Genomic DNA, 22,837 nt, shown 5'->3' on the forward strand with positions numbered 1-22,837 from the left:
AGAATAACTATAGGATCATTAAATCAAATAATAACAATAACCTTGATATTGATAATAAAACTGTGTAAAATTATGTGATATTTTATTACCTTCTTTCTTTTCTTTTTCTTTCATAAGAACAGTAAAAGAAAACTCATTACTTTTATTAACGTATATAATAAAATTCACTTTCGTAGATGTTACAAAAAAATATTAAATAACAAATAAAAGAAACAATATCAGATCAAGTAACCAAAAATATTTAATAATGTATGTTCCACTCAATAAAAAAACATGATTAAAATAGATTTTGAATATTAAGTTGATTATTTCAAGTCTAAACATAAAAAATGCCATTAGATATTATAAACAAAGTAATGGACCAGCTCAATTTTACGAAGCCCATAACATCTTTAACAGAAATCGTTTGTTTGTTGCATTTCCTTGATTGTTAAATAATGACATGGAAAGTTTCAGTTAAAAGTAGTCAGCCAATTTAATGCTTTTGTCTTTCAACAGTAATATAAAAAGCATTTCATAAGATTAAAACCCCTTTAAAATTAAATTACATTTTAACCAAGAAAGTATACCAAAATTTTTTATTTTTATAAAAATGATATAAAATTTTCTTTAAATTGTTTTATCAGTAAAAGCAGGTCAATATCATTAAAAATGAAATAAATGTTAAAGTTAAAAGAAACTTATTTGTTTATTTCATATTTTTCAAAAAAAAACCATTTTAAAAATTTTTATAGTTTTTTTTGTTGGATAAAAATTTTTGGTACACACATACTTGTTACACTGAGAAAAATATTTACATTATTGCAGAATTTTATGAAATCATAAAATAGAAAAGGATTAGGTTTCAAAATTTAGATTTATGTAACTTCTCAGTACATAACATTTTCTAGCGAGTAAAATTTTTATATGATTACTAATAATAAATTCTAATTAACTAGGTGATGTGTCAATTAATCGGTATCTGTAATTCATCTTATTTGCGTCAAATCATAAAAAAATGTAAGCAACAGAAATGCATTTCTTTAACCAAAGAAAAACAGCAATATTTATTCATGGCGTACTCAAAACTTGTATGAATTGTGATATAGGAAGATTAGACATATTTATCAAAAACTCATTGCAGAAAATCTGGTAAAAAATCTATTTTTAATGGAAACAGTCTACAAATTATAACTGATAGAAAACTTTATCTTATGCTTGTCCTAAATTTTCGTTTCCCACAGGAAGATGGCAACGTTATTTATTGCAATAATTTGAATTTTTTTCTTTCGATTTCCTTACTACTTAGTTTTCAAAATATCACATCAATGAATTACGATTGTTTTCAAGATTTCCTTGAAATTTCCTTTCGTGCTTTTAGAAAAATCATAAAAAGAACTTTTTTGTGGAATGTATAAAGAACGGTTGTGCCTTCAAATTTAACAACATAAATGCGTCGTTAAATATATCTATTCCCGATACACATTATAGTTCCAATCAATTATTTGAATGTATCCCAAAATAAAAATTGCAAAATTTATTTCGAACACATATAAAACATATTTTATAAAAATATGTGCATTTAAATTTCTGAAACAAATTTATATTTATTCTTTTAAGAAATATTATTTAAAGTAAACCATATAATAAAACATATATAATAAAATATTGTTTTTATCCATTAGTAGTTTACATTGAATAATTCTGTTATTTCAAATATGAATTGTTCAATAAAATTTATGATAACAAAGTATATAAATTTAATAACTCTTCTCTCCGATCTGTTCAATATTTAAATTCGATTCGATTCCTTTCCTTGTTTTGAATATCTAATAACGTTTATCTGTTTATATTTTTATCCCAAGATTGTTTGGAATATTAAATACTCGCAAAGTTATTGACCTTTTTAGGCTGTTGAACTAATAATTTGGAATACATTTAAAAAATTACCTATCGTATTATGTCTTATATTAACAATTTAAAATTTTTAAGATAGTGTAAAAATCTTTTTTACAAACTAATTACTTTAGAAATATGGATAATAATATTAATAAGCAAGTCACAGCGATTATTATAGGCAAGTCATATAGAGATTCCTTAGGTGAAGATATACATATATAGAGATATGGTGACGATAAACTCTCATGACCCGTGTCTCATATTCGAAATGTTATGCAACTAAAAGACCGCTCCTATCTATCATTTAATTAAAATATTGGAAGGATCATCTAGTTAAATAGATGATTCAGTACAATTATCCGTTAAGATAGCGGTAATTAAGGAGTTAAGCCTATTTTCGCGCTCGATTAATACTTTAGAGTTTTATATTTATAATCTTGATTTGTTTTACATTTTTTTTTCCAATGACTGTTTCGGCGAGCTCTCTACCGAGGATTTCTTAAGGATTTTTCGGCTCCATTATTTAAATAAGCAAAGCGTTGGTTTAAGTACAGCTGTAAAAAACGTTCCACGAAACTGTCAAAAACGTTCATATGGCATTTGCTTATATTTTATTGCTATTATTTTTCCTAAATTCCTTCTGTACTACTTCTAAATAGAAGTAATCTTTTTTTGAAATCCACTGATGCTTCTCCATAAGCAACTCTTCTCTCTTGCGATGATCCAGAGTGGAATCTGAAACTTATTTTGTCCGCTATAATATAAAAAAATTGTCCGGTTATATAGAGGATTGCCAAATGAAACTAAAATCAGTATAATAGAGAATTTTAGATTCTTCCTTTTTCAACTTAAAATATTAGCATTTCCATTTAATAACAAAAGCTTATTATTTTCCTAAATTACTTTACAGAATTTAGGAACTCCTTCTTTAAACGCTTCATGCTAATGTTTTTTTCTTTACCTTTCCACATCATTTTCGGGATTTCATTTTTAATTTGTCATTGAATTATAAATGCATAACTTACCAAAATGCATCCATAAATCTTCTTATCAAACATTACCCTGATTTCTGTACTCCAAGCGTTACACTATAAAAAAATAATAACCAATGCTCTATTTTTTTCCTTTTTTTTAGATTTAAATCTCAGAAGAATAGTTATTTTTGATTCTTGCTAGTAAGTTATTTCCAATGCAAGTAAATGAATATGCATTCATTCTCATGATACAAAGTTCATTAATAATTTAATAGTTATGATGGATTTATGATGAAATATAATTCGAAAATTCAGAACATAATTCTTCAGGAGTATAAAGATGAAACTTCGGATTTGATTCCTAATTATACACTTAATGTATGAAAAAAATAAAATGAAATTCAAAATTTTAGGTTATTAATAATATGCCAATTTTATCGGATTCGTAATTTGGATATTTTGTCAGTTTCAAAAGTTTTGTGAAATGAGTATTGTCTCTTTTTAAACAATATTTTGAACAATGAAAATTATTATGATATGAAAGCCTTTTCAAAACCTTGAATAACAAATTCAAATGTGAAATATTTTAAAAAAATTGTTTCGACTGTCAATTACTGCTGTTTCTTTAGTTTCAGAGAAAATAGCAAATATTTCTATTTTTATCAACTGTCAGACTTCCATTTGAAATATATTTTTTTCTATAGAAACTATTTCGATAAGTGTATATGTCTTATAAATTACTTTTTGATTTTTTTTAATATTTTATCAATATATATTATCCTTAGTCACTGTGAATATTGTAAAGATCTAGGAACTATCTTTGAGGTAGCTACATACATTTTACCTCAATATCATTCATTAACTTAGGATAAAAAGTTTATAATAAGTAGTTTCAAACTTTATTAACAAGTTCTTTATGAAAATTCAAAATTTAATTATAGTGATATTTTTATTGAAAAAAATTAGGGAAAATGCATTTTTTTTTTAAGAATACGAAGTATGCTTTTCAAAAATCTTTGCTATACTAGTTCGGAAAGATTAATTGAGGATACCAAAAAGCAAGGAAGTAGGATATTATAATGCATTTTAATGATGACGTTTTTATTGAATTCAATTTCGTCCGAAACCAATCTTTAAGATATTCAATAAAATTTCTTTTATCAATTAAAACTATCTGTTATTGCAATATAATAAAAATGGATCAAGATTGCAATGCAGACATAAAACCTTTAGGAAAATTTATCAAAATGCAAGCGTGTTAGATCAATTTGATTGAAAAAAAATCATAAATAAGATTTCCCTCTTCCTTATTAAAAGTGTGTTTTTTACGATTAAACATGGATGCTTAGTGTTGCTTGAAGGCATGCAAAGTATGAAAGGCGTTCAAAAAAGTGCATCCATAAAGACATGCAAGCTATAAAAATACTGATAAAATTATAAAAGGCGATTAGGATGTACTGCTAAAGGTATATAAGATAAAATGACTATTTTTAATTAGTTAATTTTTTTATGTCATGATAAATCAAGAAAATTTCAATGAAGCAGACATTTAAAAGCATTTTTTCTACAAAATGCATTATATCTTTATCGGAGCGTATTCTTGAAAATATTATTATGTAGTTATGTAATGATATAAAATAAGCCCTTTCTCTCTTTCTATCTCTATCTATCTATCCATCTATCTATCTATCTATCTAAAATGAAATTTGGAATATGATAATAATTCTTCAATTCAAACATTTTTTACATGATTTTTTTTTTACTTTCAAGATAGTTTATAGTATAGATCAGTTATGAAATCCTTACATAAATTTAAAGAAAGTTGCTTTATGTTTTGAATTAGTTATTAAAACAATGGATGATCTTTCTTTTTTTCGTTCACGTATAAGAAGCATAAAAAGAGAAAATTTTATAATAATGAACAAATTCGAATTCTAGATTTTGACAATTGGCCATGTTTCATACCTGCCTGAATCCGAAAACCACATTTCTGGAATTTTGGCTGCCCGTCTGTCTGTCATTCAATAACTGAAAAACGCTTTAAGTACGGCAAATGAAATTTGTGAAGTGGTCTTAGTAAAATTAATAGATTTCTATCAAATTTCAACAGAAATCAATTCCAATTAGGTCTGTCTGTATGATGTATAGTTGCATTTCATAATGAATCTCATAATATGAATTATTCCATATTTATTATCGTATAATTATTTATCTTTTATATTTAGATATGTATTCAATGGCATGTTGTAAGTGTTACTAATAAAAAAAAATGATAAATTTTTATTTTATGTAAAGTAATTTGCTCTAGTCATATTGTCAGGTACTTTTATCTTCACTTACCAACACAGAATAATATATATATTTTTTTCCTTTACTAAATACTTATGAAATAATTCTTTACAATTTTCGTTACGATTTCATTGCAGAATAGTTTCTATGTTTATGTATATATATTATTCTGTTGTCTTTTTTCTGTGATATTTTTTGAGAACAAAGTTTGGTGGTTTATCTGTTTAAATTTTTGGAACAAACGATTTCTCATTCGCACGTGACTTCACGTTCGTTCGTGTGCTCCCCTCCTTCTTCCAGATGCCCATAAGTCATGATATCGGAACCATCAAAGCGCAACTGAGTTACGACCCACATTACGCGAATCGTTTGTTCCGTTCAGGTAACGAGTCCGTTGAAGGAAGTCATTACATCAGAGCGTGTCCGGATCTAAAAATGACTACTTTGCCTGCAGCGAAGGACAGTTGTGAAGGAAAAGTCATAACTGGGTGTTTGACGCGCAATCGAAAGTGAAATGACCGCAGTTAAAAACAAATTAACTTTCTTTTTCCATTGTGAATGCTTTTAGAGACGATAGTGGGAACAATGGGACAGGCAAAAAGACATATTTTATTTTATCGGCGGTAACAATTTCTTTTTACTAATTTAATTTGGATCGTTTTGTTCGCCCTTTATTCAAGAAATAGAGCTTTCGTTTAACGAGATTAAGTAGAAAATTATTTTTGCTTGTGGTCGATAAAAATTTTCCATTCATTTATGTTTTGCATACTTTGAATATGTAAATAATTGTAAGATTTTTATTAGCATCTAAAACAAAACTATAATTACAAAGCTTTAATAATTGATTCAAATAATAATTTTAATAATTAATTTTTTTGTGCAGGGTTCTAACTCTAATCATGAACCAAAAGTCAGATATCTAAACCTCTTGAAATAGGCATTTCGTCTTACTCTATTGAAGGCTTTAAATAACATAAGAAATTATATTTTACATTGTTTGAATCAACGAATTATATTCTAAAAAAATTATAATATTTCTAAACAGCCCTTCAAGTATATCAGCCATAGTCAGTAAAATATTTTTCGACATATAAAAATTTTAAACAAAAAAGAGTTACTCTTTTGTAATTGAAGCTCTTCGAGCTATGAAGCTTTGAGCATCATTACTTTAGACAATTTTAGATTATTTAAATTGTCATCAATGGGCAGGGTTTACTCGAGATGGTCATAGATTGATTTAAAGTTACGAAATCCAAAGTTTTGTAGATTTTTTAATTTTATTCTTAGAAAATAGCCAGAGATTTTGGCCAGAGAAAAATGGGAAAAGTTTGAAACACACAATTATAAAAGATGGTACTGATACTCAATGTTTTTAAATATCTGTTCGCATTCTATACGTCTTTTTGGTCACAGTTTCTCTTTTAAATAAATAAATAAATAAAATGAATGGAAATGAAAGAGCTTATAGTATATCTGTGATGTGAAAAGAGTGCTGTCTTTTTCTAAGCGTCTATTTTACATTATTAAATCAAATTTTTCGAGGTTTTATTTGAGATTTAACTTTTTACTAAAAAGGCATATTCACTTTAAAAAACTTCCAAACAAATATACAAAACGGTTCAGGTTAATTAATATCTTTTTAATATGCATTCCGTAAATGCATAACAAATGTAATGCATAAAACACGTCATTAATTATCATCTTATGAATTTATTCAGAAAATATTCATCAAAGCAGAAAATTAATTAATTAATTAAATATAAACAAAATTGGGATGCAGTTTATAAACAAGTGACAGACAGTCGTATGTATATTTTGGACACCTTCTCTCTGGTTGATTAAAATCAATATTTGATACAGAACCACAATTGTAATAAAAAAAATCAAATACTAAATTTCATAAATTTAAGTCAATGGGTTTTTCAATTATCTCCTTTAAATGCTTTCGAAAGTGCAAACCAACAGACATTCTTGATAACAGGCTGTACCCCTTGATATATTTATATATATATATTTTAAATTCTAAGTCTGTGCACCAAATTTTATCTACCCGGCTCTCAACATTTTGTAATCATCATGTTCCCTTGTTCTCGGTCAACTGGACAGACAGACTTCTTCTGAATAGATTTCTTTCAAAATTTGAATGAAATCTACAAATTTCGTATAAAGATCATATACCAAATTTCATCAGTCTATCTCAAAGTGCTTTTCATGTTCATGGTAGATAGACAAAAATGTATAAATCTAAAGACGTACTTTTCGTACTCTCAAAAGCACAAAATGTGGGAATTCGTCAATATCTCAAGTCTTATTATTTTTAACGATTACAGTATTTTTTTTCTCTGTATAGTTCGTATATGAGAAGGCAATAAAAACAACGTTTTAATTGAAGGTACTGAGAAGCAAGGTATAATTAATCGTATTATCTGAGTATATGTTAACTTGTAGGTATCAAATTAGACTGAAAAGTATCAAAACATCTCTTTATTTTCTCAAAATACAAACTAATTTTAAATAGGTCGTGCCAAGTGTGCAATTAAAATATTATATGTAATCTTGTTCCCAACATCCTCTCCACCCTGGTCAACCTCGAGGCACACCTGAATTTACCAAAGTATATTTTTAAATGTTCAAGTTTCTACAAAAGTGAGACAAGAATTAGTTATATTATAATTTCTGTTACCATATTATTAAAAGTAGATATTAAACACTGAATTTATATATGGAACTGTGAAAATGCTGGAGGGAATTGGGAACACTAGAAAACAGGAATGAGAATACGATATTAGCCTCACCGAGTACAAAGGGAAAAAGTCTAAACTACAACCCATTATCAAACGTCGCTTTTTCCCTTGTTCCTTAAGTTTCCGTATCAGTTTTCTACTATCAAGATCTATTCAATCACCCTCCCAATCTTTTGAACAGAAACAGTGCTGAGAGCTTGTTGTATCTATTTATCCATTAAAACTAGAATGCTACTGAAAAGGTGGCAGCCGTTCGAGCCCAATCGAATTTGAATTGAATTGAAAAAAGCGCCGGCTTCCTTAATCTGTCCGATCTCACTTCCTCTAACGCTAGTTGTTTGGAAAATGGTCATTTAGCACCGACCGAGAATAAAATCGAACTTCCCCAAAAAGTTTTTTCTATGTCTTTTGAATGGGAGAAGAATGGGAACACATGAAAAGGATGCATAGACAATAACTCGTTAAAATTACATTTACTTTCTAAAATTGGAAGGGTTGAAGAGACTCGGGTAAAAAAGAGATCCTAGGTATATTACATACCAGAAAATACTTTGACTTTTAAGCTTTTCAAGAAAACTAAATGCCAGACACCGATTTCTTAAGATTGTTCTTGGCCATTGTAAAATCTTCAGAATTAAAGAGAATTTTTCTCAATACATAGTTCCAGACGTATTACATAGCAAAAAATACTAATAATACATAAAATAATTAATTGAAAAGGCTATTTTGTTTTCTCAACAAAATTTCTTCTGCAATCTCTATTATTTTATAATAATGATTTTTTTTTCAGATTTGGTTTGGTTATATTAACGTCCCGTTTGAAGCAACACTTGGGCTATTTTAGGATGGACCTCGTAATTTTGAACCGCGGTTAGATGACGAGGGCGACACCTGAGCTGGCACCCCCCTCTCCACACCACACCATAACAACGGGAGGACATTTGGTCAGGACGGATTTAACGTGCAACTGACCCCCTTACACGACGGTTCTTCGGTGGAATCGGGTCTCGAACCTGAAACCCTCCGGTTCCGAAGCCGAGACCTTACCACCAGGCCACCGCCCCCCTTTGTTTTTCAGAATAATTAACTTTTGTAAAATCTGATCACACAGGCACGATAGTTACCATTTAAAAAATTAATTTAAAAATTATATTAACTAAAAAATTAAAATTATTCAACTAGTAATAATAGATAGATAATAATGATCGATGGTCAATAATTATTTTTTATAATAACCAAGCATTTTGAGGTTTAAATGATGAATTCATTGCTCAACTCTCAAGTTTGTACATTTTAATGAAATTCTGTTATATAAATTGTACACTTGTTTGTTTTTATTTGGCAAAATTGTTTACATAAAATCAACATAAATATTTTATATTATTTGTATTTTGTAGAATTTAAACTCGATATATATTATTGAATTTCCTCTGCAGTTTATAGACATATCTCTTTTAATTTTAAAACTATTTAAATCTTTTTCAAATCCTATATTTTTAGAATCCAAAATCAATTTTCTAAAATTTACAAAGAAACAATCTTCAATTTTTTTGCTAATTTTTTTTCTGTGATGATAAATTTAACAGCAACGAGAAAATTATCAAATCTAAATTCTTTATTTATGAATTTCTATAATCTGACAGAAAATTTCCACAATCACTAATTGTTTGCTTCAGATAACATTTAAATAAATATTTTTTTTAAAAAAATCATTTAATTAAATTTTCATTCTTTATAAAAATATTAAAATATCACATCTTTTATCTATAAATATTTTGTATCCATAATCTTCTAAAAATCTCACCGTTTACATCTTGTATCCCTAAATATTTAATTCATTGTCATCAATATGGGCTTTAAAAATTAAATAATAGATTAAATTATGTATTATTAATCATTTTAAAAAAATACTTCATTTCAGATATTCGGATCAACATTGAATAATTTTCCAGCATCACCCGGTCGGTTAATCTTTCATTAAATGGTCAAGTAAGAAATTAATATCATGAAAATATTTATCTGTATATTACAAATAATTTTAATAGCGTTTTCTTTTCGCATTTTGTTTCTGATTGTTCTCTATCAGAAATGGAATTAAAAGTACGTTGGTTACTTTCCAAATTCCTATTAGTTAAAATTTAACATTTTTATTTATTTGTCTGTTTATTCACTCCGGAATAGCTTACTTTGCAATTTTAATAAACACTCTTTATACGCAATTGTTTATAGTTAATTAAAAAAATTTATTGTTTTTTTTTTTTGCATTTATCTCATAATTATTTTTACATTTTCTTCCTTGCTTGAAAAAGTACTTTATATAAAAGCATTATTTGTTTAAAAACAGATGTTTCTTATACAATACTTTCAGAAATCGTAAACAAATATTTCAGTCTCCTCCTTCTTATACGATTAAAATAACTTTTACTTGTATTGAAAATATGAAAAAAAAATCATTTCTATTTCTTTATTTTTTGTCAATAATTCCTATAAAATTGTTGATCATATCCTAGAAATTAATTAATTAATTTTTTTAATTTATTTTACCTATTTTTATTATAATTCCACGATAATTCGCTTTCCATTTGTATTAAATACTCTTCTGTCACAGTTAAAAAAAATTTTTTTTTTACTTCTCTTTGTAGATTTCAAACGAGAATTTGTATTTTTTTAAATTATAATTCCACGATAATTCGCTTTCCATTTGTATTAAATACTTTTCTGCCACAGTTATTTCAAAAAAGTTTTACTTCTCTTTGTAGGTTCCAAATGAGAATTTGTAATTTTTTTTCCAGTAAAAAAATTCTTTTCAATGATGAAAATATAAAAACGAACAAAAATATCATTTGCAAAATATCTGTTCGCCACAAATAAACGGAAAACAAATCTTTTTAATGAACCAATGTTTATTTACAATATCATTTCCAAATGGCAATATTTTTTCGTAACGAAAATATATGTAAATATCACACTGTCTTTAAATGCTGCATATAAATGATAACAAATGTCTACAAGAAGCGAAAAATTTCAATATTTCAAAAATGCTAACACCAACCCTGATGATAAAGCGATTCAAAAATGTTACAGTCCTGATAGCGTATCCCTGAATGAAAACCTAAAAAAGAAAAATGAGAACAATTAAAATATTCAAAAAATATTCTAAAATCAAATACTAAAAAAATGTTTTTCTTGTTAGATTTTTTATCAGGATCATATCCAAATAATATCAAATATCAAGCATATAAATATTTTGCAATATATTTATATGAAAATTTTCAATACATTTGTAAATTAGCATGGATTTAAAATGGATTTTCTTATTTCAGACTTTTTTTTATTAATTCTTTATTAAAACTTTTTTTTCTGGAGTCTTTGTGTTTTATTCATTTTAAATTTTTTGCTTTTTATATCATAACACTTTAAGGATTTTATCAAGCTTCGAAAACAATAGAAAGTTATTTTTAGGAAGAATGAATATAAATATAACACAAAGCGTCACTATATAGCAAGAGACAGACGGTATATTTTCTTTCTGTTTTTAAATAAACGCAAAAAATATCTACAAGTTATGACATTTCAAAATATGATAATTCTTTTTCTTGAAGCTTATAAAATTATTCATTTTTTTTTCTCTTCAATACCAAATGAAAATCCCGCCATTTTAATTTTATTAAAGGAAGAATTGTAAGCGATTCGAGATTTATTTTGAGTAACACTTGAAATTTTCAATCATAGTTTGGTGACAAGGTCTCGAACGATACCTGAACTAATAACTCTCCTTTCCAAACTTCAACTCCAACAAAGGGATGAATTTTAAGCAAATTCGTTTCTTTCTCGATCAATCGTAGGTCACTTCTTTGTGAGTGCATGTTAATCTAATTATTACATTCCAAAGCATGTAATGCTTCTTTCTAAATCTTAGATTTAAAATTGTTTTTTTATTTCATAAACTTTTTATTAATATCTATATTGATGTTTCTTTATTAGAAATAAAGGGAGAAATGTCTTTTCTAGTGTTCATTGTAACGTGTCATGATATGTTTTCTAAAAAAGCTCATAATACAATGGATATAATTATTAGAAGTCTTCTCATTTTTTGTACTAATCTTCATATTTTATTTGCGCTTATACAAATAAGAAATTCTTTTAAAAGTGGCATTATCAAGTCTTTAATTAATTTGAATATTCTTAAATTACCTAAAACTGAAATATAGCACCAGCATCTTATGCAGCATGTGCATTATCGTAAACATTTGTTTCATCATAAGGTAAATAATCAGCATCTTACAAAACCTCAAGCTTTTAAGACCGTTACAGATACCTAACTCTTTCCGGATAAATATCCTTGGAATAATTTTTATAATTATATGCTTGTATCGTAAATGGGAAAAAAAATTCTGTCAAACAAATGTAAATTTTTATCTGGAGATTACTTAAAAGAAACCTACAGATCATTTAAAAAGTCAGGCTGTATAAAATGAAAGTATCTAATGCAAGATATCATATATGTATATAAAGTCATACGTATTCGCACTGCTAGTCTCCTTAATAATAAATTTTTTTCAAAAAGTTTTTATGTTAGATACTTAATACGAAAAAATACCTTTAAAACTAATGGCCGTTAGCTAATCACCATACTCCTTTACCACCATGGCCGTAGACACCAAGTCCATAAGCTCCATTATCACCTCCATGCCCTGCATACCCAAGTCCTGCATATCCATGTCCTCCATATCCGTGTCCTCCATATCCATATCCTTCATATCCATATCCTCCATAGCTTTTCCCTACCAATGATCCAGCATGTCCTGCATAGCCTCCATGGACTCCATATCCGGCTCCATAGTAGGGATGGGCTGAGGAGTGGATATTGACAGCTGCAGGATCCTGGTTAGAAGTTCCAGGTTCGTTGGTTTTTATTGAGGCTTTAAATCCACCGTGATCGGCAACGTAGTCAACATGCCTTTGGATGCCCCTATTGTCAGTGAATCCATAGCTTCCCTGAACGTGTTGCCCACCAATACCGGATTCCTGTCGGTGTTTCTCACCGTGATGATCTTTAACGGTGTAGCCAAAGGCATAGGGTTTGGCAGCTGCGTAGTGCTGGAAAAAATAAGGAACAGGAATATCTTAGTTATATTTCATATTAAGTCAAATGATTTGGTTGAAGCAAATGTGTTTGGTTGAGTAAGTACAGATTTAAGCTAAATTTTACTGTGAGCAGTAACTCAAATGAAATTTTTGTGTCACAATGAAGTTTATCATGAAACTTTATAACCTTTATGCATCATGATAACCATTAACAATATTTCAATAATATACCATGCGTCCGAACTAAAAGTATAAAAATGTTATGACTTATTATTGCAGAATTACACATTTTCAAATACAGTGTTACGAGACGTGCTTAACTTGATATGCTGAAGTTTTTGTAAGTTCTATAAATTCTAATGTATTTCTTGCTTCAACAGAAAGACACATTATCTTATAAGCAAAATATTGCCACATTTTGGAATATGACATTTTCAGGAATTTATATTAGAAGTGGGAGCCCGATTGCCGGTCAATCAAGATTTCCGGATTTAATTCCATTAGTTCGACACTCTTAAGTATTCAGTAATTCCGTTACGCATACACTAAAAAATTGAGAATTCATGAATATATCATTTACGCAATTCGTAAAACGATTCCTTATAAGTTACGAAAAATTTGGAGGGAACACAGTCACTGTTTAGACATTTGTCTCCAACAAAAGAGGCACACATTGAAATTTTTGGTATTAAAAGATAAAGTGTTCCTACTATTTAAGTATTTTTTTAAAATTCTAATGGATAATTTCGTAATAAAAAGTAATAATTTTTGATTACGTTTAACTCAGACACCCTATATATACATTATATAGTCAGAAATTTTTCAAAATATTCCGTTCAGATTTAGTTTACAGATACCTTTTAGTTATTCTATATTTTAATATCAGTATAGAGTAAGACAGGAATATTCTGTATGCTGTAGAATAGTAATATTGTACGAATCGGGTAATATGGTTATAGACTGCAAAACAGAGAAGAAGTTTAGCGAGTCATGGCAAGCGCGATCGAAGAAAGAATTTTTGAAATACGCGTAAATTATTGCATTTCGTAAATAAAAATGAATATTATGGCCATTTATTGAAGTAGAGATAAAAAAGGTTTTCTAAAAATAAGAGGTAATGACAATTTATTACGAATTAAATAGTATTTTACTAAATGCTGAATTTATAGATCGGAGAAAGGTTTTTCAGGTTTTTTAAAGTAAAATATTTTGAAATTATTTGATTAAAGATAGTGGATCAAGTAATTAGCGAAATTTTGCATCAAAGATCAATATTTTGCTATCATTCGGGAATTTGAGGAGAGAAAAACAAACTTATTATTTTAAAATGGAATGAAGTAACTGTTATCTGAATGAGAATTTTTATTATTGACTATTTAAAACCTATAAAGCATTTCAACTTAAACGTTTTATAATTGTTTTTTTTAATATTTAATTTTTAATTTTTCTAAAGAGTATAAGGTTTTAAAAAATAAATTTAACTTTTATGAAACTTGCATTTATTTCTCACACTTAAATGTATGCTATTTAAATTAAACTAAAGGAAATCGAACGAGAACAATGTAAAAATAATAATAAATGTAATTGAAACACAGAAGAAATAAACATGATTTATATTTGCTTACCCCTAAATAGCCATCAGCTATCACCATGGAGATAGTAGAAAGAAGAATAGCAATCTGAAAAATATATATATGTTTTTACTACAAATGATAAAATACTGAAATAAAAGAATTTTCGATAATGATTGCTCTCGATAATGAATAATGGTATATATTTCATAATTTTAAAAATTTTATTTCTCTTAAATTTCTATTATTATATCAAAAAATTATTTTACAACAATATAAAAATTAATATGTTTATTAAAATTTGCTTTATTTAATTTTGTTGCAAAAATAAAATGAAGCAAATTTTAATTTTAATATAAAAATAATCTAACTGAATAGAAATGTTTTAAGGATCTATAATAAATATCATGGTGGCAAAATATAGAAAAATTACTTATTTATTTTGTTTTTTTTACGAATAAATATTTTTTAATTGTAGAAGGCTTGTAAAAAAGAGAACATTACAGAAATATTATAAAATAAACGAAAAAAAAATTGAAACTTCATGTTGCCAATAGTTATAAATAATTAAACAAAGCCAAAATATTAAATATTTTCCTCATTGTAATAATGATTAAACGATTCAAGTCAATGATTTCTTCAAAATGAAATATTTATTTTCATTTTTGCAAATTATTTTATTATTTGCAGTTTCTAATCGAAATTCGTTATTTGTTCAATAATTAGGAATAATGTTTTCATTCATAGCGGAAATCATCATTGAGAATCGAATATTTATATTTAGTTAACAACATTTGACTTGTAACTAATAGTTATTAATGAACTGGTTTGATGGTATTGGTGTATTGAGGAAGCATGGTAGTAGTGTTGCGGTTCTAGGCCCAAAAATTTCCAAGCTTGATGCCTGTTTCCGCCTAAAATCAACCGTGTAAGTGGTTCTAGTAAAATGCGCTATCCCGCTGATGTAATGTGGAAAGGTGGAGAACTGGGTAACGACCAAGGAGTTGTTCTCGTTCATTCTCACCACGATTCAAAATCATGAAAAAAAATTCTAAAATAGTTCCTTCAAAACAGGGTATCATTATAATTAAAATCATTTCTCACACTAATATCCCGAAATGGGGCTTCTTGAAAGCAAATCCTAGAACTTTGTGTCCTTTATAGTTATGTGAAAATGCATCCAGTACTTTAGTTGAGTTATTTGTTTGTACAAAGCATTTATTCACTGTCAAATTTCTTAAGAATAATAAGACACATTCAATTCTATTCAGGATTAGAATAAAATGTTCAATTATACGCTTCTTACATATGCGCAGTTTTAGAAAATTTCTATAAATTATCTCCAGCCATTAAAGAAAGTTAACCATTTCATTATGAGTAATGAAATTTCAGTATATTCTTTTAAAATAAATATTTTGAATTAGGAAAAGCAGGAAAGTTTTTCTGCCTTCTTTTCACAATCAAATTCCCCTTTCATAATTCTGCAACTTATATTTTTATAAATTCTGAATTGATTATCTCTGCCAATAAAAAACCCCATTTAACCTTTAGTTTATGATACCTAAAAAATCTCAAAATATTTTCTAAAAGTGAGAATTTTGAAGAGGACAAACCAGGAAAGTTTCGACTTTCCTAGAAAAATAAGTCGAGGATAAGATCAATATTTCCGTTTTATAAACCGTTGTGTTATCTTTTTTTAGGCGAAGGCAATAAAATTATCTAAGCAATTTTAAAAATAAGAGATATTAAACCAGTGAGTTGAGAAAGATGTACCAAATTATTTAGAATTTGTGGCATAAGATCTACAAGAAAAATATCATACCTTATGCAATGGAGAAATTTTAACTCCTCAGTATTTGTAAATCATTTATGTATAGATAAGTTAAGATCAACTACCCCTCAAAATATCTTAAAATTTATGTTTCAGATTTTTCCAATCTCTTATCGTCTTATCTTTAGATTTTAAAATAATTCGATAGCTTACCTTACAAATCATTTTGCTTTGGCTTCAGGTAAAACTGATACTTGTCCTGGGCTGACGTTATTCTGATTCGAATGTGGAATTGTCCCCATATTTATATAAATCTCCTCTGTATTTTTTGAAATTCCAAACACCTGTTCTACGACTTATTTTTAAAAAAAAATATTGAATGTAACGAAATAAAGATTCTACGCTGTTTCGATATATGACGAAATAACAAATTCTTCGATTTCCCACAAAATAGTTGAATGAAAAAAAATTTCTATTGTATCGAAAAATTTTGGACTAAATTCTTCAAGTAGTTTTCTCTCGGTGAAAGGTAAAATCGATTAATATATTTCCCATAGTTAGGAAATTGAAAGAAAAGCAGGAAAATGTGTTTGAAAAAAGTTCTAGGTCAAATTAAAACTTGGGTGTAACCAAGAAATCGACAATCTATGTCATTGAAAATGAAAAAAGTAGAACCAACTGAGCGTGAAGGATGGGTGTCAACTGGATTTGATTTTGAGCCTTCGATGCTGATGTTAGTTACAAAAGAGGTATTATCATTTTCTAAACACTGAAAAGAAAATAAATATCTAAGTTCCATTTTTTTATTTCCCATACATACAAAATTGTTTTGTTACACTTTATAGTTAAAATAAATTATTCTGAATCTCTCTTATTACAAAATTATCAAATGCTAATTATTTTTTAGTGTTACCATCATAAAAGTTTTTAGTAATTTTTACATCATGCTTTGTTTTAATTATTCCAGAGCAAATGTTGAATAATGTTTGTTAGAAAATTCAAATACGGAATATATTCAATCTAGGAAAATAAGTAGATACCCATGATGTAGAAAAAGAAATCTCGGAAGTAAAAAACAACAAAAATAAATTAATACAAGTCAATAATGCAGATTAATAAAATACCGATTTGTTTGTAAAAAAATAATTCATAAATATTCTTAATCCTTTACTTGATTTTTTTTATTTCTTTTGAGTATGGAAACTGACGTTGCAAACTTACATTTTTCTCAGTTTCATCTGCGAAAATACGAATGGAAAGGTAAAAGACAACGAATTTGTAAACCAAAGTGAATATAGGTATAAATTGTTATACATAAAAATGCACTTTGTATTAAATATTGCTGAACAATACATAAAATAATGAGAATTTGGATAATACAATTCATTTTATTAAGTATTAAAAATTTGCGTGTTTTTTTCAGATTAAGCATTTCAATTTATTAAACCTTAGAAAGCAGCGATGAAACTAACTGTTTTTAATGAAAGTATATTAAACCACGTATTAGGATGAAAAGTGTTCGAATGTTTAAAATTAGTTCTATCTTCCTTAGTAAATACAATGATGAGGCTACTGATTTCTCGAAAGAACACCAATTATGGATCGTAACTTTGTATTACAGACAGGCTTATTAGCTATTCGCAATACAATATAAATTTATATATATTGAGTCAGCTACCGAATCTAGAGCAAGGTTAACTCTTTATGGATAAAATGGTGGTATCTTTGAAAAAGTAAAAAATAATTGATAGAAAATTATCAACTGAATTCGGTACCGTGCCTTTAAATAGTGCTTTTGAGTGCAGATAACAACTCCATATGTATCATTAGCATAGGAAAATTTCTGAATGTGTAACTCCTTCCGTACCATTAAAACAAACAAAAAATAAATAAGTCATTATAAAATTAAAAACCAACATGAGTGGTTTTCCCAAAACTTTCTTGCATACTTTCTAATAAAAGCTTTATTCCTTCCCAACAAGTGAAACTGCTGTCCTCGGCAAAGCCACAAATGCCTTGCATGGTATTGATGAACAATGTAAAGAAGTATTAATCTTTGAATTGCACCATTGAAATTTAGCAATTTCATTGAATCAAGAGTGTGATTCTTCGGTGATTAATCCCTGGCATAAGATTAATACATAAGTATCATATATCGAATTTTTATTTTGGACGCCCTTCTTTCGGCTGATTGAAACCACAATTTGACATGGAACTATAATTGAAGTCACATGATTACACACCAAATTTCAATTAATTAAATCATTTCATTCTTGTGTCATCGCATTCACATGCTTGTGAAATAATGATTAAAATACAAGGTGTTCATTAATTATTGTCGGGGTTTCCATACCTCATAACTTTCGAATGAAAAATATTACGCAAAAACCGATTACATATTCGTAAATTACAACTCAAAGAATTTTATTAATGATATTAAAGTGTAAAGCTTGCACAATTTACACTTTGTAGGCATTCAGCTGAAGGCGATTATGTATTCGTAAATTACAACTCAAAGAATTATGTATTCGTAAATTACAACTCAAAGAATTATGAATACGTAAATTACAACTCAAAGAATTATGTATTCGTAAAGTACAACTCAAAGAATCGCCTTCAGCTGAATGCCTACATAGTGCAAATTGTGCAAGTTTTACACTTTAATATCATTAATAAAATTCTTTGAGTACAACTCAAAGAATTTTATTAATGATATTAAAGTGTAAAACTTGCACAATTTGCACTTTGTAGGCATTCAGCTGAAGGCGATTCTTTGAGTTGTACTTTACGAATACGTAATCGGTTTTTACGTAATATTTTTTATTCGAAAATTATGAGGTACGGAAACCCCGACAATAATTAATGAACACCCTGTATATATATATATATATATATATATATATATATATATATATATATATATATATATATATATATATATATATATATATATATATATATATATATATATATATAATACTAATTAATGAACACCATATATTAGTATTATATATATATACAAGAGAATACTATATATTCTCTTATATATATAATATTTATTATGATAATAATCTGCATAAACAAAATGAGACCTACACATTTTTATAAAATTCCAGAAGTTGACCCTCGCCGAATACGGAAAAAAGAAGTGCTAAAATTACAGTAAATTACAAAAAGCAGTGCTACACAATGCTGGCTGTACACCCATATGTAAGAATATTATAACTTAGGAGCACGGCATACTGGATAGATGAAAATTTTCATTTAATGCTTATATAAAAAAAAATATATATAGATTTGACGCCTAAAAAATCATTTTAACTGATAGTCTTATGTGAAAGTATGTGCAAGAAAGCTGCGTTGCTCATATTACTTGTTTTTATGCTAAGTCAACAAAATTATAAATTTTTCCAAACAGCAGATTTTTTTAAAAAAAATTTCTTGAACTTTTTAAAGTAACATTCAATAATGTTACATATTGTGCTCATTAAAGACTTATTAATTATTAATAATTAATGGTTGCTTATATAAATCTGAAGACAGACTTTGAAAACATTTCATTTTATTAAGTTTTAAAGAAATAATTATATTTGTTTCATAAACGCATCAATATATGATGGTAGCAAGAAATGAACTTAATAATTAAAATGGGTAATTAAAATTGATTTCATTTAAGCAATTATTGAAAATGAGTTATTTATTTAGACATTTTAAAAAATCAATTAAAAATAATTTTGACTTTAAATAAAATCTTCTTACACTTTTCTTTCTCTTTTTCTTCTTTTAATTCTAAAGATACAAAATCTTCCGTGTATTAGTGTTGAAATGATTGAAAAACAAAATTTTGAGTCTGATTACTGTAATTATTGATATTTTACTGTTGTCATTATTTATACTTTAGTTATTTTTAATCAGTTATTTTTAATCAAGAATGATCAATTTAGCCATTTAAAATTAAAGTATAAATTAATTTTGATTTTATATAATCCAATTTTTATAAGAATTACTTGTTTTCATTTTTTTTCTTTTAATTCTGAAAATGATGCAAATTTTTTAATGGATTACTTCCAAAATGACTTAACAATAAAAACCAGACTTTTTTGTTATTTCGCTTAAAGGAAGTAAGTATTTATGTAAAATTGCAAAAAAGATCTGATATTAAAAACTTAAATTTTAAAGATTCTTTTAAAATATAATCCTCTAGATTTAATTCTGTTTTACTTAAAATTCTGAACAAAAAAAGATAGTTTTAAGCTAAAAAAAACACTTGAGAATAGTTCAATTAAAAAATGACTTTCTGGTTTTTTATCTAAATCTTATCCTTTTCCTATTAAAGATTTTTATTTATATACATTTAATATTCTTAGATGGATTATAGGAATGCTTCTTAAAAAAGCTCCTTTTTAGAGATAAAATCTTCTTTTTGTATGCAAAACGATTATTCGGACAAAACAATTTTAAGAAGTTCTTTATAATAAAATATTTCACCGGGAGTAGTTTCCATATGATTTAGCTACATTAGTCTTCACGTTTTATAGGAACAGTAGGGTTATTTTGGAACAGACTTCATAATCTTGAACCACGATCAAATTAGGACAACGACACCTGAAGTGGCGCGCCCACTCTAAATTTCTACATCACACCAGAGGTACGGCAATTGGCTCCGACGGATTCAACGTGCACAAGAGCTGCTTGTGGACAGTTCTTCGATGGAATCGTACCTCGAACCTCCGAAACCCGAAAACCTTAGACCAACCTTACCAAACAGGCCAACGCAGCCTCAGAAGCCCTCTCCATTGAATTAGTATACTCTCTAATTAGAATTTGCTCGCAAGACCGTTCTAAAGCTAGAGTAAGACCAGAACCACCACAGCCACAATATTTTTAACTGCCTCCGAATCGGAGATCAGGAAAAGCGGCAACACAAGGGTGTGTACTCTCATTCCTCCTACTTTCCTCTATAGTGACGCGATATCACGCGTGAATATGGTTGAAACAAAAATGCGGTACAAATGTGTAATTTTCTTTACTAGACCACAAGCCAAACTTATTATAATTAATATTATAGATATATACGAATAGAGAGATCGATTGATTATCAACTCGTTAACAATTCAAAATTTGTTACAAAACAATAATTCTGGTAATAAAGCTCAGTACCAAATATTAACCATTAATCGTTATTTTTATCATTACTTTCAAATACCTGCAGATAAACGGGATGGATTTCTTGATTATGGATAACTTCCAAAATATATACAAGAATAGGAAAAAAATGGCATTTTGTCAGGATTAATAATTGTATTAAGTTTCAAGAAAGCCAATATTATTGCATAATACTGTTTATTTCGATGTAATTCATAATTTACAAAAAATTAATAAGATGATTTTTTAAATCCTTCACCTAGCAAAGCAAACAAAACTTGCTAAAAATCTCACAAGATTTCAGTTATTAAAATCACATGCAAATTTTCAGTTCAAGCAAAAATAGAGCTAATAGTGAAAAGAAATTTTATAAGTCAAGTAGCCAAAATTTTATATATTAGTATAAAGGTCCAGTATAGACTAAGTTCAGTTAATAATTATTAATTGCTTAAATGTAAAACAAAATTAAGAAAATTATATTTATTTATTTATTTTTATTTCAACCTTGTATAGCAAAAATAAATTTCATGATTCCTTTCAATTACATAAATATATAAGATGGTCATTTCTATCATTTCAGTTATATTGTTAAATATAATTTTTCTTAATAAAGTTACTTCAAGAGAAATGACACTAAGACAATTTCTAATGCATTAGTATGGAGCATTAAATTATCAAATTTTATAAAATTAAATCATTCTAAAAATTTTGAGTTCGGAAATTTATATTATTTTTTAGGAATTAGATTTACACTTTAGTCTTAGCAGAAAAAGGATATTAGAAAACTATCATATGTTTTTAAATTAAGTTTCGTAATTAATTAATTCATTCATTAATTTAATTCATAATAATTTTCTTTTAAGAAAAAATAATTTGTTATGTACGATGAATTTGTTTTATGTCTGATTCCATAACTTTAAATATTAGTCGATAATTTTGCTAGTTAAAAAAAACATGTAAGAAAATGTTAGAATAATTAAATTATAGACGCCTTTATTATAGACGTGTCCGTTGTTTTTCATTGAAAAAGGCAAAAATAATACTTTCCTGATTTTTATCCGTCAGTCAAAAATATCTGTTCCATTTTATTCATTAATACATGAAAAAAACTAAACAAATTCCTAGACAGTTTCCTATACATAAAATTGTCATGTAGTAATAATTGAAAAGGTATTCTACTGAGGCGAAATCACTGATTTATAAAGAGATCAATGATTTTAGTTATAGTTTTTATAGCAAAAAATCTTCAACAATAAAACTGTCTGTTAAATATTTATTTTTATTCCTCATACGATCATATATTGAAGTTCTTTCAAGCAGAACTTGTACTTAAAACTTAGCTCAAAATAAGCCAGAATTATATTTCTCATTTTTTAA

General features: G+C 27.1%; 1 protein-coding gene and 1 long non-coding RNA gene across 2 annotated transcripts in view; one reads left to right on the forward strand and one right to left on the reverse strand.

Moving 5' to 3' along the window:
- LOC129965368 (uncharacterized) overlaps positions 1 to 22,837 on the forward strand; it is a 65,199-nt gene that overhangs the window by 16,847 nt on the left and 25,515 nt on the right. The window lies entirely within an intron of this gene.
- Positions 10,897 to 16,579, reverse strand: LOC129965365 (uncharacterized). The gene is made up of 4 exons (XM_056079198.1): positions 16,529 to 16,579; positions 14,599 to 14,652; positions 12,486 to 12,985; positions 10,897 to 10,997 (listed from the first exon to the last, which is right to left on the reverse strand). The coding sequence occupies exons 1-3, from the start codon at positions 16,538 to 16,540 to the stop codon at positions 12,512 to 12,514; spliced, it is 540 nt and encodes a 179-aa protein (XP_055935173.1). The 5' UTR covers positions 16,541 to 16,579; the 3' UTR covers positions 10,897 to 10,997; positions 12,486 to 12,511.

This window comes from Argiope bruennichi, chromosome 4 (genome assembly GCF_947563725.1).
Source record: "Argiope bruennichi chromosome 4, qqArgBrue1.1, whole genome shotgun sequence".
NCBI classification, from domain to species: Eukaryota; Metazoa; Arthropoda; class Arachnida; order Araneae; family Araneidae; genus Argiope; species Argiope bruennichi.

Bases quoted from the DNA above. Each gene is read 5' to 3' on its own strand.
- LOC129965365 (XM_056079198.1), bottom strand. The intron at 12,986-14,598 runs GTAAGCAAATAT...TATTTTTTCCAG, and splicing joins TAGCTGATGGCTATTTAGGG to CACTACGCAGCTGCCAAACC.